The sequence below is a fragment of the Accipiter gentilis genome, chromosome 1 (assembly GCF_929443795.1).
Source record: "Accipiter gentilis chromosome 1, bAccGen1.1, whole genome shotgun sequence".
Lineage (NCBI taxonomy): Eukaryota > Metazoa > Chordata > Aves > Accipitriformes > Accipitridae > Astur > Astur gentilis.
In genome coordinates this window covers 13430757-13448117 of record NC_064880.1, presented here as the reverse complement: position 1 = coordinate 13448117, position 17361 = coordinate 13430757, and the positions used below count along the sequence as shown (strand labels likewise).

The window sequence follows — 17361 nt, the reverse complement described above, 5'->3', positions numbered from 1 at the left end:
ACGTGACCTCAGCTCCCCTTCTTGGTTTTCTTAAACAAAAGATATACTGGACAGATTTATCAGTCTGTGTTCACATCACTTGTCTGTTCTAGCATCTCACTTCACTGTGGCAGTGGGGTGTTTTTCTCATCCCAGCCGAGACACCCTGGACCATAATTTATCTGCTTTTTTTCTGTTGTTCTTGTTATTAGGCTCACTGGAAGAAAAAACTGAAATAATCATGACATGAATTAGGGTATTTACAGACATACCAGAGACATGCCTTTAAGTCATGTTTCGTGCCTCTGTGGCTTTTTGGAAACAAAAACCCAAACAGCAGCAGAATACTCCTGACACTCACTGTTCTGCAAAACTCAATTCCCCTTGGTCTGCAAAGTACTTGGTCTCAAATTCCACGTACACCATGTTTCATTTTGTCTCTACAGGCACAATTAAGTTTTAGACAGGTGAAAAAAAGATACCAGGTTGCACACGTTACTTCTTGTTTCAACTACGTAAAAAAACCCCCAGCACTCTGTTTAGTAGCAGTTTTTATTCCAATCACTTCGAAGGTTCTAAGAAGATCACAAATCACTAAAAATACCCTATTTCCCATCACTTCCTTGTTGTATCATGACAGGAAAAAATCAAAAGTCCCAGACTACTGAAATCCCCACTTGTTACAGGGCAATACATTATTCCTTTTCTTACATCAAAATACATCTGATTTAAAAGTGTGTCACACAGGAGTATAGCTAGGTGCATATAAAATATGCAAAGAAAGAGCCTAAAAGCCTCTTTTCTCCACAAGTAAGACTTTATGAGAAAACAAAGGTTTTCATGTTACAATCACACTAGAGACTTAAATTAATTCTGAACAGAAATAAAAGTTGGGCCAGACAATGAAAGCCTTACGCTTTAAGATTAATCACATTATCCCCCTCTTGGAGAGGAGGTGGTATCAGGCAGGAAGTGAAAAGTCTTGTCTTAAAGAAAAAAGCTGAAGGAAACATGAAACCATCTTTCCATACTTAAGATTCACTTACTGGAAGGCTGAAGCTACCTTAAAGGCCTACAGGATATCTGGCACTTGTCTAATTCAGGGCAGGTTTCATGGTAATTGTAGCAATTTAGAAGGCAAAGGAGAGCAGAAAGAGCAGTCCCTGGTCGTAATCACCATTTTCACATGAAGTATGCATCCATCACGTTACCAATTAGATACTAATTATATGATGCCTGATAAATTTTGCTGTTAGTATGTCATTCAAAGTCAGTAAACTTTGTTTTTTCTTAAATAGTCAAGCAGCTGACAACGCCTGATATACATACTTTTCTTCATTCAATTTAACAATCCAACACATTTAAAAAGCCTCAGAAAAAGAGGAAGATCTGCACTGGTGTCCACCATAAAGGCATAAACATATGTGTAAACCAACACAGGTGTAAACCTAGCCTTGATTTATCAAAAGCTATATTCCCATGAAGAACGTAAAAATCAAAAGTCCAACACTGCAGTGCAACAGAACCATCTGCACCGCTGCTGTGTTTTGTATAGAACGGCAGCATATGGACTTACGCTTGGATGAGAAAGAAATAAAACACTAACAAATCATTACTACAGATGTTTACTAAGGATAATTTATATGGGTTGAATTTCCTTTAATACTAACTTGATTAGAGATCTTGACCCTATCCCTTACAAGGTGAATTAGAGCTCTTAATTATTCCAGTTTTTCTACTGTTAATGAAATGGAATGGTGTCATTAGTGAGGCTTGTCAGCTACACTTATGTGCAAAGAAATGATTTGACACTGCTTTTGTAATCTAATCCTTTCAGGAAAAACAGTCAGAACATCACTCAAGCACTGTAAATAAAAATCCTTGAAGACAAAGAGGACAGATGGCAACACACTCAAGGAACACCATCTAAAATATTCATAGTTTAGGAGGAAAGGACTGTTAACCCTGTGAATAATAAATACATTTGAATCTTGCAAGAAAAAAACCCTCAAAATATTTTCTGTTCATGAAATGAAAAAGGAGACCTGTAGAGATACTAATTTTTGCTGAAGACTTCTTGTACTCAGTGGATCTACATGCTACATAACCATTACTTGCTATCAGCATCCAGAAGCAGCAGGCATAAATGTGATCTACGCGTAGTTTTGTTGCAAGGCTCAGTTATCACCCTACCAGGCCGAGCTACAAAGCAGCAAAAACATTTAAGGGAAGCTTATAAACTGGAAGACTTCTCACTGTTACTGCAATAACACAAGAAAAGGCCTTGTCCATCCCTCCCTTTCCCTCTCTTCCCATTTTAACTACAATTCAAGACTGTTAAAATGTCAAGTACTATGCTTAATAGTTTCCTTTGGTAAGAGTTAATTTGAAACAAATGTTATCATAGATGCATGAAGCTACAAACTATTGCTGAAAAGACAACTACAGCAAGAGACAAAAACAGTGAGATGTACTAAAGACTTGAAATCAAAAGGAAACAAATCAAAATGATACACAAAACAAGGGGAAAACGCTATAGTACAGAAACTGCCGTCTGTCTCTTCAAAACAAGAGCTGCCATGAAGACAATGTATAGTTACCTGCATCCATATCTGCAAAGAATGGAACAGCCAGTAAGGAAAAGAAGGAACCAGAAATTCAGTGTCTCAGAGTTGGATTTAAAAGTTCATAAGGAGAATAGATAAAAAAAACCAAAAAAGTATTTAGTGTAAGATACACCTCTACAAGGTACTATGATATTTTTGATTTCAAGCTATAAACTTGGATTAATGTTAAACACTACAATGTTTTCACATATAAATTAATTTTGTATGGCATAAGAACATATTTTTTTTAAATCCTTCAAAACCAAAGATTTACTATATTAAACAAGGAACAAGTTACATCTTTAGTTTAGGCTTCTGAAGTTATTTTTATTCTCCCAACATCACAAACCAAAGGGCCCGATTCTGCAGAAATACAGTACTAGATAGAGTAATTGTGATTTCCAACAGCCAAGTTGAAAGCAGCAGCACTACTGAGAGCAGTCAACTCTTCTCAATACAAGACTAGAAGTTTCCCATATGGACAAAAACTGGATGCCAAAGTATTTAAGGATGCTAAGTAGTTATGAAAAAGCTACAGTTATACTCATCGTATATACTTATCTCAATCTGGAGAATGTTAAAGGAAAAATCTCCATGAACATTGAAATAGCAAATCGGATTCTTTACTGATACATTTCTGCATGATTAAAAACGAATAAAGATGTAGTTTGTGAAAAAAAAATTAATTAGTGAAATTTGCATATCTACATACCTTCAGGTGATTCTTCTTGGACATATGTGCCAGTCAGATACCGGTGTACAAGTGCAGACTTGCCACTCGCTAGGTTACCCACAATCCCCTGGGGGGGGAAAAAAGGGAAAAAGTTCAACTGCAATTAATCCCCATAAAAGCCAGTATATTCAAGCAAAATCTTAACGCAGAAATAACTTCTCTGCACTCAAGGAGAAAACCCACACAAAAGGAACACTCCAAAACATGCCAACAGATAAAGTATCTGCCAAAAAGCTAAGGCTACAGCAGACTATATAAATGACAAAACATATAAAACAAAATCAGTTCATTAGTAGCACTCCTTTATTCACTAAGTGTGAACATGAGGCAGCATATAGACTTCAGGGAAGAAGCCTGAAGCTCAGAGCCAGCTTGTCACCACTGAAAAATAAAAGCACATCACTAAATTCTCATACTGGAAAATACCTCTGTAGGCTATCCACTATGCGATTCACATTGACTCGCTACTGAAGCACACACACAACACGTACAGCTACAGACAGACAGATCTGGGCATGTCCACTATGACTTGCACAAGTCCCTCACTTTATCAAGTTTACAACCCAAACCATCCATGCCCAAACATCTACAGCATTGGAAACATGAATCAAATGGAATCATGTAAAAGTACTCAATCTTAAAGCACATGCAATTTTTCTGTTAAACTGGTTTGCTAGCATTTCTTTTTAAAAACCCAGGCAGAGGAAGTAGTAGAATGTAGCCTAACATCAAAACAGTTTTCTTCCCAGAGATGCTCAAATGCCAAAGACTTGGAGATATGCTTTTTTTTTGCTGCGTGAAGAGGGCTGTGGGGGAGTTATGAAGCCTGCCTGCATTACTCCCACAATACCAAGCAAGCCATCCCCTTCAAGCTGCAGTCTTGCGTTGCTGGCCAATACGAGTCCTGCCGCCTCGTCCCCAGGCCTGACCATCAACCAGAAGCAGACTGACAGATGCAGCAAGTGAGGTCCAAGCCCGGCTGCCTGCCCTGCTCTGCAGAGTCCAGGGGATAGGAGGGTTTGAAGAACATCCTTTCCCTATGTTTCTAATAAATGTCTTTTTTTCTTGCTCAGTTGTCATCTCTAAAGACACTTTACTTACTCAGTTTTGGGGGGAGGAGATGGGAACTTATTTTGTTCTTTAAGGAAACCTAAGCCTACTCTGTTCTTACATGTTTATCTCGACCCTAACCAAAAGGTTCAGAACACAAGATCCCTGGAGAGAGGATGAACTCTGCTGATCTGGCCGAGTTTGCCAAATAGACAGAGCCAGCATTAACAAGTTACACATTAATACACATTCTCTACTCCATTTTCTTAATCCTAATTGGTAAGAAACTATCCTCCTTATGAAAAATTGCTTAAACCAACAGAGTGGTGCCACCTCTAAACTAACCCAATGACAGTTTTGGAGTGGGGAGATGGGGGGGGCAGGGAGGTAGGAACAAACAATTATTTATTCTTTACAGCCCAGAACAACCTTCAATTAAAACAAGAATGTCAGTGCTGCAAAGGATGCCTACTTTATCTCTACAGCTGATGTGCAAGAACAGCTCAGGTAAAGGAGCAAGTTAAGTTGTCGCATCATCACCCAGCCCCTACGATAGCATAGGCTTTAAGCATGATGAACAGTGTGGGCTACAGTGGAAGAGAAAAGAGGGAAAACAAAACAAAAAAAACCCCCACACTACAAAAAACCAAGAACCCCCAAACAGATTTCAAAAGAAACAGCAAACAATAAAAAAAAGTGGCCTAACTTGGGGGTGTGCAGGGCAGAAAAGGGAAGGAAAAGATGAGATGCCAGATCTCATGCTGGCCTAATGCTACAAGAAGCTTCACCCCCTTTGTTCAGGTTAGCAGGAAAGAACTTGAACAGACAGAAAACAGTTTGTAATAAAAAAAAAAAAAAAGACATTAAAAGAAATGTAAACCAAGAAACCCACTGTAGGCACAGCTGCTATCGAAGAGCAGTCCCACAAAAATAAAAAGGAAGCCACAGCCCAAGTGGTTAGACAACACACATCTGTTTATTGGGCTTTGCTTTGAAGAGCTTTTAAACCAGTGTACCATACTGGAAGCTTTTAATCTAACTTACACCTAAGAAAAATTACAGGCCATACTACTATGTAGAGAGATGTCTACATCTAAAAGTGAGTGCAAGATATGTGAGAGAGGCAAATGCCACTTGCGTTCTCAGACCCCACTTCCATGAGACAATGCTCTCTGGAAACACTGCAGAGCTTCAGTCAGATCTGGCTGAGACAAAACTATTAAATCAGATCTGTTTTCCCACTTCAAGACCAACAAGCTTTAACTTGGAACATACTAAAAAAGAAGTTACAGAAGATACCCTCTTAACAAGACATATTTTTGCAACTTCACAGAAAAGAAAAAGCAACCAATAAGCTTTTTAGGGAGAAGGGTAACTTCTGCAGGTGCTTGACTTCATCTGCCTGATAAACCTCATCACACAGGCTGCTAAACACCAACAAGACAAGGATACAGCTAATGACTCGGACCTCCTAAGTGATTAGTATGCTCTGCACACCCTGCTTTGCAAGCAGGTCAGACCTGCAAGACGACCAAGGCTGTTGCCTGCAAGACGTCCACACTTACTGGCTAAAAGCAAAGGTTTTGAAAGAGTCTAGAGAGAGTCCCTTGGTTTGAGGACTAAACATTTAGGGTACACAGATTTCGTAAGTCCTCTGGGCAATTCACTCAGAAAAACTACAACATGAAGTCACTAACTACAACTTGCCTGGTTTGCCAACATGAGCGAGAGAACAGCTGTGAGCAAGTGGTGTGGGCACGGCACTGAGGTCAGCTTCCTGCAAACTCTGGCTTGATGTCTTTCACCTTGAGCACAAGCTATTAGGAGAAATGAAACTGCTCGCTCTCTCTCTAGCATCCGTATTTTCAAGATTTTTTCCTTCATCTCATCGGTGTATTGGGAAAGTATATGGTGTGTTACTGAAAATTAAGTGACAAGACCTAAAGAAAAATTAATTTCAGAAATGAGTTGCTGTAATCAAAAGAGAATGTGAATAGCGGACAGTAAGTAAAGGCCTAAGATTCTGTATGGCACAAGAAAGCAGACACTACTGATAAGCTAATTTTGTTTTCTATTATTATTAACACTGATCCTCAGTTCCCCCCTTCAATGTACAGGGAAGATAATCAGAAGGGGAGCGGTGGGGGAACAGCCTGGGGCATCCAACTGCACATACAAAGAACAAAAACTAAAGCAATATTGCACTGACATCCAAATCCTGTATCTCCATTCTGAATGCTTGACTTAACCACAACAGCATTTCAGCTTTCTTCCGTGTTCAACCAGACATCAACTGAGTGGTGAGTTACAGAAGAAAATACCATACCTAACATATGTCCTTTAACTGCAAAACATCAAGCAACCTCTTTAGTGAAAGACTATTCCCTCCATTATAAGTCAATAAACTACAGTAAGCTTGTCTACTCATATGCTTCCCTAAATAAGCAAAATATTCAAATATTCCATATTTCCATAGACACAAAAAAAAACCAAACACAAAATCCTGTGAATAACAGCTTAGCCTTTGCACCCCTCCACATTACAAAATGGATATCCTTTCCCTTTCCACACAAAGCCTCCCGGTGAGAGGTTACTTCCCACCTTTTTCCCTTTGCCTAGAATAAGGTATTTCTCACTGTTCAGGATTCACCACCACTCCAATAGTTAAGATTTAGTGTGTGAAAACTTATTTAACTTTTTTTTTTTTTTTTTAATGGCCAATACATTTGGTCAAGACACAGTTTTCCAGATCTCAACAGATTTCCAAGTTTTTAAAGAGATCAACTAAACTGCTTGCTAATTGCCCTTTTTCTTCAGCATGTAGCTCATCAGTAGGTTGTATTCACTACAGCAGCAGCTTCACCTCGGAGCAGAAGCTGACCACCACATTCCCAAGGCAAGCATCTACCTCTCCTTCTTCCCCACCAGCTCCTACCACAACAGTCTGGGACAAAAATGGCAAGCAAACAAAAAATCCCATCTGTAAATCAGCAGATTAGATGTACCTCTGCAGATAAATAGCCAGGCTAAGGCCCTTTCCGAGCACCACAATTTCTGAAGAATTGGAATGCAAGCAAGCTTCACATGGGTTTGTTAAGAAAATACTGACAGAGAAGAGCGTTTTATGTTTTCACTTTGGAAGCAGTAGCTCTAGACCTTTGGAAACAACACACACTGATGCTGTTTCTGACCTACCGTGTAGCACAAACATATGCACAAAGTAAACGCCATTAGATACGGAGGTATAATCAGTCAGCAAATACCTTCACAACAGTTATTGAAACCCTCACTTACAAGTGACTAGTACTCCATGCATGCAAATTAATGCTATTTTGTATTTTACCTGTGCCAAAAACATAACCAGTCAGAGGGCAAAGCTGTCAGGAACAACAGAAAACCATCAACTTGGGCTCCACTGACAGCAACCATGCTATGTCCTTTGCCCATGGCTGGGACATGTTACTGTATTTAGTTATAGAGCCCAGATATTTGAAAGACATCTAGTGATTTGAGAATACAGTTGTTTTGATTTTTTTTCCCCCCAAGTATCCTAAAGACCCTATCAACATATGTAATTTTACAGCACCTCCAGTTCTCTGGTATGTTCCTCCTTATAGGTACCTAGAAAGACAAAGGTGCCTGGCCAGAAGAGCATTATTAAATGTGATTCTACAAACTGATGCAGAAATCACTGATCAGGAAGACCAAGGCGTGTATTTCAATTAAGAAACCACTTCACTAACTCATATAGTAAAATTAGAGCCTTCCTCCTTCAAGATATATTATTAAAAACCATGCACAATCCTCAAAAAAAGTCAGTGTATTTCCTCCCTCTTCCTCCTTTTATTCATTTCCATACATTGTCTCAAGATTGAGAGCAAAAAGGGCTGGTGTTTTAAAGATAATACAGGACTGATTTTCTTGATCAGAATATTTAATTGTTTCTTAACAGAGAAGTTCCTGGGTTTATATTTTAAATCAGTTTCAAGCTATGCCCCGAACTGACAAACGTTCTTTAAGGGCTTAAATGGTGAAAAAGTGAACATGAAAAAAGCATTAACACAGTTAATTTTGTGTCAGAGTACTAATGTTAACTTCTCAAAAATCACACAACCCCAAAGCAGACTGTAAAAATCTACATTTGCAGCACAGCTTTATTTTTTTCCCTAGACAACTACTTCAGAAAGCATTCAGGAGACATCTACCTCCTCCTCCTCTGCTCATCTGGTAAGAGAGAGGATTCCTTAAGATCTCACCTCAGTGCCTGCATTTGAAGAGGCAAGGCAGCCATCTCTTTTCTACCAGATAAAAAACAAGTACACGAAATTAACATCTGGATCAGCCTTCTGTTGTTCAGTGCAGTGCTTGGCATTACTGCTCTGGGTCTCTGCCCACTATTGACCTCTGAAAATGAGAAGCAATAAACTTTACACTGGAAAAATCTGACTTCTAATACAATTTCTCTCTTAATCAGGATTAATACTTGTTTTAAGGATGATCCCCCTCCCCCCCAGTATGACAAATACACCACAGCCTGTTTTTACAGTAGTCATGTTCCTGCTACCATATTTTATATAAAAACAATCCGAGTCATTTCTATTTATTTATGGATACATATGAAATGCACAAAGTTATGGCAAGCATGTTACGGAACAAAAATACCACCCTAACCCAGTTCAGAAATGAGAAAATTCAGCTAACAAGGCTACAACGCAATGCTCTGTCACTTATGACTTGTGCAACACTGAATCATTTATTTGCATGTGTCAGACATGCTGTAAAATAAATCAAAACCACTATGCCCACATCCTACTAAAGCCTGTTTGTAAAAATGCATAAATGTGTTGATAGAATTTGGCATTTTAAAGCTATCCAGGACAGAAGCCTGACTGCACTTTGCACATTTTTTTTGGAACAAATTAAATCATTTGGTCCAAAAAGATCTCGTATTTATTCTGCCTAAGAGATCCTTATTTTACATTTGGATAAATGGGATCCAGGAACACCACCATTGCTCGGGAAAGGTACTGGTCTCACCCAGCTGGCCCCTAGCACGCTCTTGACCATAACAGAAGCATCAACATCTGTAAGTAAAACGCTGGTAGTATTTGCTCAGCAGAAACAAATATCCTTCTGAAAACTGTAAAGAAATCAAGCCCGATATGTATTGCTAAAAAAGGAGGCAGAGTGAAAGACTGGCATTCTTTCCTCAAAAGTATGTTGAAAAATACATCGATCGGCTTTTCTTTATTGCAACCCTGCGTGCTTTCTCTGCTCTCCCAGAGTCCATTTCCGTTCCCCTTACAGTTCTGTAGAGCCGAAGGGTATAACAACAGCCGCTATTAAATTAAAAAAAAAAAAAAAAAAAAAATCAAGCCACTGCCTCAATTTAAGGACCTCCCAGCCTCCATAGTGAAGACAATCTCTCCCAGTGAGCTACTAACCATCTTCTGCAGAATACAGCCCGCTCAAGCAGCTGAAGCTGCGGCTACTTCATAACCGTGCGACATTAAGCCTCATCTCCCCATCTGCACTGCACGGTGACGGGAGCAAACACTCCACACTTCTCATACCTCTGACATCCCCAACATGGCCACAAGCTAAAGCAACACACCCACAGTTATCCTTAGTGGTGAACGTAATGATAGCGTTGCAGCAGAAGAGGCAGGTTTGGCTTTTACCATGGCCTTTTCCTTCCTCAGCCATAAGTGAGCGCTGACAACGAGGCTGGAAGCAGGAGAACGACACAGAGATGACTCACTGCACCAACTCCTGCCCAAGGGCAGATGTATAGGAAAGGTGCAGCAGATTTTAGATGGAGTTCCTAATTTGTCCTTCCTGCTGGAGCACAAGTTCACAGCTACAGCTGGTGCTGCTAGCTTAATAATTTGCAGTGGCATAATCAAATTATTATTTTTGTAATGGTAAGAGTTTTGCTTTTATCCAGGATTATACAAACTGAAGCCTTGGACAGCAATCTTGAGGCTCATGCATGATGACTACTTAAAATCAATTCTCTACAGCAGTCACACAGCTGAAGTTTATTTTCCTACCACTGGTTCAGACAACATGGAGGCAAGATACCCAAGACAAGTATTCACATAATGCAACCATGGTATCACAAGAAATAACTGTAGCCCAGAACCATTACCTAATGCTCAGCAATTGTTTGTGTTCTGTACTGCAACACGTAACATCTGCAGCTTTGGTCTCACCTGCCAGCCCCAAGTTTATTGGTGGGTGTTGTGAATTAGCAGGGCTAAGAGAAGGGGAAGGGATGAACAAGGAAACCCTCTGCAGATCTTCCCCAGCATAAGCTAGCTAATACCACAGTGGACTGGACTCATATCCAACTACCACGTCCCAGTCCTAAATTCTTAGTATTTTATTGTGCAAGGTATTTTGGGAGATATTTGTCTTCCAAATTACACCACCAATTAAACTGAATCTGGTGACCCCCTGCAGGCCCTTCCTGTACCATATAGTTACATCCGTTGATTACCACATTTTTCCTCCACTTACCTTGTGCACCGCTGAAATCAAAACAGAAACATAACTGTAGTCATGAGGAAGCAGCTTCAATTAAAATACCATTTTGCCTAAGTGCATTTATCATGCTAAGTTTCTCCTATGCTTTCACCTCCATAAACACTATTATCAACTCAAATTTGGAAAAAGACATTTACCACATCAGGAGCGGGCTAGTGAAGCATGGCCCCAGCCATCCATTATTAAATTCAGATGCTTTTGACCAATTGACTTTGCCACCCGGCAAACAGGTTCTTTGATCAGAGCAGCTCATCCAGTTACAGCTGGACGACAGGAGCTCAGCACAGACACCTACCAAAGCTATTACCAAATTCTGTATCTTGGGTACCACAGTCATTCTGTAGGGTTTGAGAAACTGATTGTGTTTAAAACTGGACTTCCACGTAATAAACATCACAGCAATCTGGCCTCAACAACTCTGTGCTGCTGGCTTGACAAACTGCCGGTTTGATATCTACTATGAGGAGGTTTCAGCCCTCATCTCCAGCCTCCATGTTCACAAAAGGGCAAATCCGGGAAATTCCTCCAATCTGTCTCTGTGCTATTTTTGCCTTTTCTTCCACCTACATGGAAAATGGCTCAGCCAAGGGAAAAGTTATTGTAAGCAGCTATTAAATCACTGTTCATTCTTATAGTAAAATGTAGGTTTGGATTCACTATATGAACCTTCAAAATACTCGGGTTTTTATTCAGTATAAATCCAGTTAAATTCTTTTAAGAGAGGAAGAAGACACATCTGGTCCTTGAAGAAATTGTGAAAAATTATTACAGAGAGATAAATAAGTTTTACATATCACCTGCTAACTTCCACTTCCCCCTCCAAGAAGGCCACCCTAGGAAGCTGGTTCACGTACCCAAACAAGTTGAAACAACAATAAAATACAAATAGATCTTTGAAGTATGATTATAAAAATAGAAGATACATAAACTTCATAAAGATAGTTCTGTTGAAGAAAAATGCTTTTTAAAATTGCTTTCTATATTCCCCCCCCCAACAGTAGATTTAATGAAGCTTAGAAGAAGTTTTTCACTTGTGTGCAACATTTTCAGGATGTTTTTCAGAGATGGAAGTAAATAGAAACTCACCACTTTCAGTTCTGGTACAGATCGGCTTAGTGTCCATTCCTGGCTATTTACAAAGGCATCTGCAAAAGTGGACAACATTCACAAAATCAGTACAATGACATTTAATGGTCTGCCACACAGAATTTCGTGCTAAGGCTTTGGGTACATGAGACCAAAAGCCACGCTCAATCTTATGAGACTGACAGTCCAACATGAAAAACACTAGGGGTTTCGATAAATTATATAAAAATTCAAGAATACCAGAAATTACCATTCTGCAGCATGGATGCCCTCTCTGCAAGTCTAGCTGTATCATATCCACTGGCATTAACAACAAGCTCAAACTAACTCCAGTCCTTCAAGCTTGTGAAAAGACTATTCCAGACTGTACATGGTTAAACTGCTTCCCATCCGCCATGACACATTTCTTCTCTACAAGAAAAGCCTTGGACTGCTCATCAGGCTAAATGTCAACAACAGCGGTTGCCACCAGCAGCAGTAACTTGTCCACCCAGGTAAATGAGAATATTTGCCTGTTCTAAAAACATGCTACTTTTTACTACACATCATACTTAATGTCAACAACTGCAACTACCAGCATCAGTGGTACCATCCCTGCCCAGTAAGGGAGAATATCTGTTTATTCTAGAAACATGCTATTTTTCAGTAGCACAATCTAGACAGAAATAAACCACAGAGCCATTTATTATAAAATTAAATAAAAACCACTGAGGGCAGGAGGGGGTTGATTTCTGGAAAAACAGTGAGTCAAGTTTGTCATTACTCCCAATAGAAATTAAGTTCTTAGGGCCGCACTCAGGTCCAACCTCACTGACAATTACACACACACAAAAAAAGAGAAATAAGGCTCTATTTTTCTACCTCCAAAAACATTTCTTATTTTGTTCCTTCTGTAAAGGTCTAGTCAACCAAAAGCAAACAGATGACATTTCTGTTACAAATCCAAGCAGCATTACTCCAAATCCTGATTTAACCCTCTCCAAAACCATGCAAACCAGATGAATGAGTGCACATCACAAGCACAGAATGCTCCCACCAAGCAGATCAGATGCAGCTCCACAGTAATTATACAGCACTGAAGTAGTCCCAGTGTTACAGAGCCAATTCCCAGTGTTATAGGAAATAACAGGTGAAAAGGTACACCTGACCACATTTTATGTCAGCAAGCAAAGGTTTTCCCCTCTGAAACACCGACCAGGAGAGGAAGAAGGCTATTCCATTATATCTTTTGATCCAGAGAATAAAAAAGTTGGAAGCAATTTACCACCCCAGGTGGTATCCTCACTAACGTTAAGAACCTGTCACCTGTGAGCAAGCTTCCCCACTGCCTAACTAAAAACAATCTCAAAGCAAACCTTTATTTTGCATTGTATCTGTCCCTCACTAAATATATTACTTTTGCTCAATATTACGAAGAGATATTAGCCATGAATTTGGAAGCCTTCTCCATCTTTATTTATCACATTGCTTTATATTACAGCTACAAATAGAGGCTTTGTGTACTAGCAGGACGTGTAGTTACATGACAACACTTTGAAAAAATAAGTATCTTGGTATATTACAATCCTGAGCTGCCTCCTACTCATCACTGGAAGGAGAAGAAAAACCAAAGGCTTAGGTTATGATGCTCTGAAAACCTGGGTTAACCTTTTGGTATTCCAGCTGCAGGAGAAGACATTATGGTCATTAGACTCCTGTTGCATGATCTGAAGCAATCTGAGATGATCAAAAACTGAAGTCCCAGGTTTACATCTATACTGGATGGGGCTGTACACCAGTTAAAACTAGTCTCTTGTGTTAGTGAGGTCTGACCAGGAAGCAGCACACAAATCATTTTCCTGCAACCCATTGCTTGTCAATTCTGTTTACCTAGTAAAGGTTTAAGAAAGCAAATACTACTTGTAAGTATTTTTAGTTTCTCCTCCATGATTGTATCAGCATTTTTTACCATAGAAGGAAACCCAAGGATTACTAAATATGCTTGGGATAAGCAAACTAAGCATTTTAGAGCTAAACATTACAATTTCAAGTAAGAGGTAACAATGACTTGAAGCACTATGAAATTGTGAAAATGAACAGCACCTTCTGGTTACCACCTCATCCTGAGCTCAGAGTGAGCTGTTTATGTTGAAGTAGCAGAAAAGCATTTGTCAAACATCATCACAGTCTCAGACCAAACAAAGGCTCCACGCCAAGAAAGGGAAAGATGAGGATAGAGAGGATGGCAAAGGATGAACTGTGCTTTGGGAGTTGGGGTGGGGGGTTGGGGAAAAGGATGTCGCAAGCTGTCACAGTCCTCCAAAAGCATTCCTCCTTTTTAAGTAGTTCTGTGCAGCTGGAATACATATTATTTACTGCATAGCTTAGAAACTACCACATCAGCATATAAAAAGGCTGTTCCAGGTCAGGCCAAAGATTCAGCTGTGACAGTATCCTTTTACTACAGCAGAGACCAGCAGATGATACTTAGTAAAGAACAGGAGACACATGCAGAAAAATACATTTTTCCTGCAGACCAACAGCAATTTAGTTGAGACACTGCCCAAGTCAAAGGTGTCCCTCTATTTAAATGGGCAGGGACAGGGGATTCACCAGGGTAGAGACACCTGACCTGAGCAGCAACTGCCCCATTTTCTTGTGTCCAGCCAGAAGACTATCTAGAAACCAGGAACATGGGAAAACTTGATCAAGCCTCAAACTAGGCAAGTCAGGGAGAACCTTCGGTAGCATGCCAAGCTGAAAATAAACCTAAGAGATGAAGACAAACCAGCAGCAATATTTCAGTCAAGAACATCGCATAACAGACCTGCTCTAGGAGCCTTATGATTAAGGCACTCAAAAAGGACCGCAGCTTGGTCTAGGTGTTTTCCTTCTTACCCTCCTGCGGGAAGGAAGATTTTTTTTTTCCTTTACAGTGAGCAATGGAAGATACCGGAGCACAACAGTGTGGATATGAGTGCCCGAACTGAGCTGACAAGCAGTGCCTCGGCCTTGGGCTCTTCTCCGGCTGTCAGGGGGACAAGTCAAACATCCAGCCACCCTTGTGACAGCCTCATTCCGGGTCCCAGAGCTTCTCCAACAGCCCCCGGAAAGTCTGTAGAGCACCAAAACCACAGGAATCAAACCGCCACCTCCAGAAACCTGCTGTAACCTTTCACAGAAGGGGAATCCTTGAGGAAGGACTTGGGAAGTAGTGGAAAAGAGAAGAAATTGCCATCCAACCCAACCATGATATGAAAGAACTGACCATAATGAGAAACCAACACATTAAACAGTTCCTTTCCACACAAACGTACTTCTTCAGGGGACATACAGTACAGATTTCCCCAAGTGATGCTTCTGTAACTTTACATACTTACTATTTTGGTCATCAGTTGTGGAACAGTAATAAAGATCCACAGTTATTTCAAATGCATGAAAACTGCAAGTGCTGGTTTAAATTAGATCATTGTATGTTTAACCACTACTCCCTTCCCAGTAAAAGTTATCACCTAACTTGCACTTATAAATCTGATGCTTTGGATTACTGCTTTTTTTTTTTTTTTTTTCCTTCTTTAAACAGAATTCATTAGTCAGACTATAATTACACTGATAGCCTCCATATCACAGCAACATTACAGCATAACTAACAAGTTAAATCCACATCTTACCATGCAAAAACTTGAATATCAGATCAAGAAAGACTACTCCAGTTAAGCCTGATTCCATGAAACAGTTTTGACTAAGTATTAATTATATGTAACTGCATGACAGACCTAAGTTACCCTCTGCATTCCTCTTCATAACCCCAAGTATCATTTATGTTCCATAGCTCTGTCCCCAAACCCTCTTTCCTGACAGAATTAATTCCAGAACTACGCATTCATATAGTTTCAAGATATGTTTGTATAGTATGATTTGAACATGCCTGCTTCTCCTTTCTCTGTACCTGTGCATGCATATTCCTTTCTTCTTAACTATCTGCAAAAAATGGATAAAAATTAAACTTGCCATTTTATCTGCAAGACTCAGCAGCAGGAAGAACTAGCCAAGGCTGTACAGTGCAAGGAGGTTTCAGCTGATCTCCAGATTCTCAAGGGTCAAGGAAAACCATCAGTTTCAGGCAAGTACTATGCCTGACTGGCAGAGGTGTATGTGTGTGAAACAAAATGTAAGAACTCCCTATTAATGTCAACAAGCTTCAATAAAGAAGAAACATTAGATTTTACTACCACAGAAGATTAAAAAAAAAAAAAAAGATGAGTGAGCAAATCACTGCTGCTGCTACCAGCTTGGAGAACTGGGGGGGCGGGGGGAGTGGAATCTACCAATTGAGCCAAGGGGTAGACTCAAGAGGGTAACAAGAACATTGGAAGCCCTGCCACTTTTTATAAACAAACAAACAAACAAAACAAAAACCAAAAAACATTTAGTTATTATTTTGTAAGATCTGTACATTCCAAAAGCATAAATCAGGTAGGAGAGGCAATGAAAGGTAAATTTCCAAAAAGCCAAGAGGCCAAAACACGAAGCAGAAAGATGGCAGTTGCAGAGAGCAAAAATGATCCAGCGCAAGGGCATGGATTTATCCATCCTGCTTGGTCCTTGCTTCATTGAAATGCACCAAGAACCCACACAATGACCTTCCAAAACAAACTGTCTCAGACATCAAGTACCCTCAATACAGGAAATACATGCATTTTAATTCTGATCAGCTATAGGGTAAAAGAAATATAATAAAACTAACTTGACAAGGTGCTGGAATTCTTGACAAAGTTACCTTCTCCTTTTTGGCAAGTACCTGGTTATTGCTACACACACAGGTTTTGAGTGTCCAAAATACTCAGGAATATTTGAAATACCACTTTATTACAAAAATATGACTGTTAAAAAAAAAAGCTTGACCTCAACCCAACTAATTTAAACTAAAATTTTGCAATACTATTATCTTCAATTTGCATTTAAATTACAGAAGGTCTTCCACTGCCCTTTTTTTAAGAAACCAAAAAAACAACAAACTGTTTTTTAGGAGATCTATGAGGTAATCTTCCCTCTCCAGTACAATTTACATTGGCATGTTTACAAGGAATAATGACACTTAAAACCAGAACATGTCATGAAAGAGCATCTGGCTCTTTAGCAAAACGAGGTTCATGTACCATCATTTGTATGGACTCTGAAGCACTCTGCTAACCAATTTAGTTCTCATACAAATGCCTCAGAAAGGAGTGATTTATTCCAAGTTAATCCCAAGACCCATGGAAGTTAAGGTGAAAAGGTCAAATACTTGCAGATAGAACATGACAAACAAGCTTGGGGATTTGTTGGTGGGTTTGTTGTTTTGGGTTTTTTTAAACTAAAGAAAACTAACTTATAGCT

General features: G+C 39.6%; 1 protein-coding gene across 10 annotated transcripts in view; it reads right to left on the bottom strand.

Moving 5' to 3' along the window:
* The window catches only part of AGAP1 (ArfGAP with GTPase domain, ankyrin repeat and PH domain 1), a 390622-nt gene that overhangs the window by 254348 nt on the left and 118913 nt on the right, over positions 1-17361 (bottom strand). For 6 of the 10 annotated variants that reach the window (XM_049800184.1, XM_049800144.1, XM_049800178.1 and 3 more), the window contains exons 2-4: positions 12004-12062; positions 3298-3385; positions 2580-2591 (exon numbers count right to left, since the gene is read on the bottom strand). In XM_049800184.1, coding sequence (XP_049656141.1) covers positions 2580-2591; positions 3298-3385; positions 12004-12062 — 159 coding nt within the window. The remainder of the gene's footprint in view (positions 1-2579; positions 2592-3297; positions 3386-12003; positions 12063-17361) is intronic. The other 4 variants (XM_049800193.1, XM_049800202.1, XM_049800209.1 and 1 more) reach the window with 1 other exon arrangement.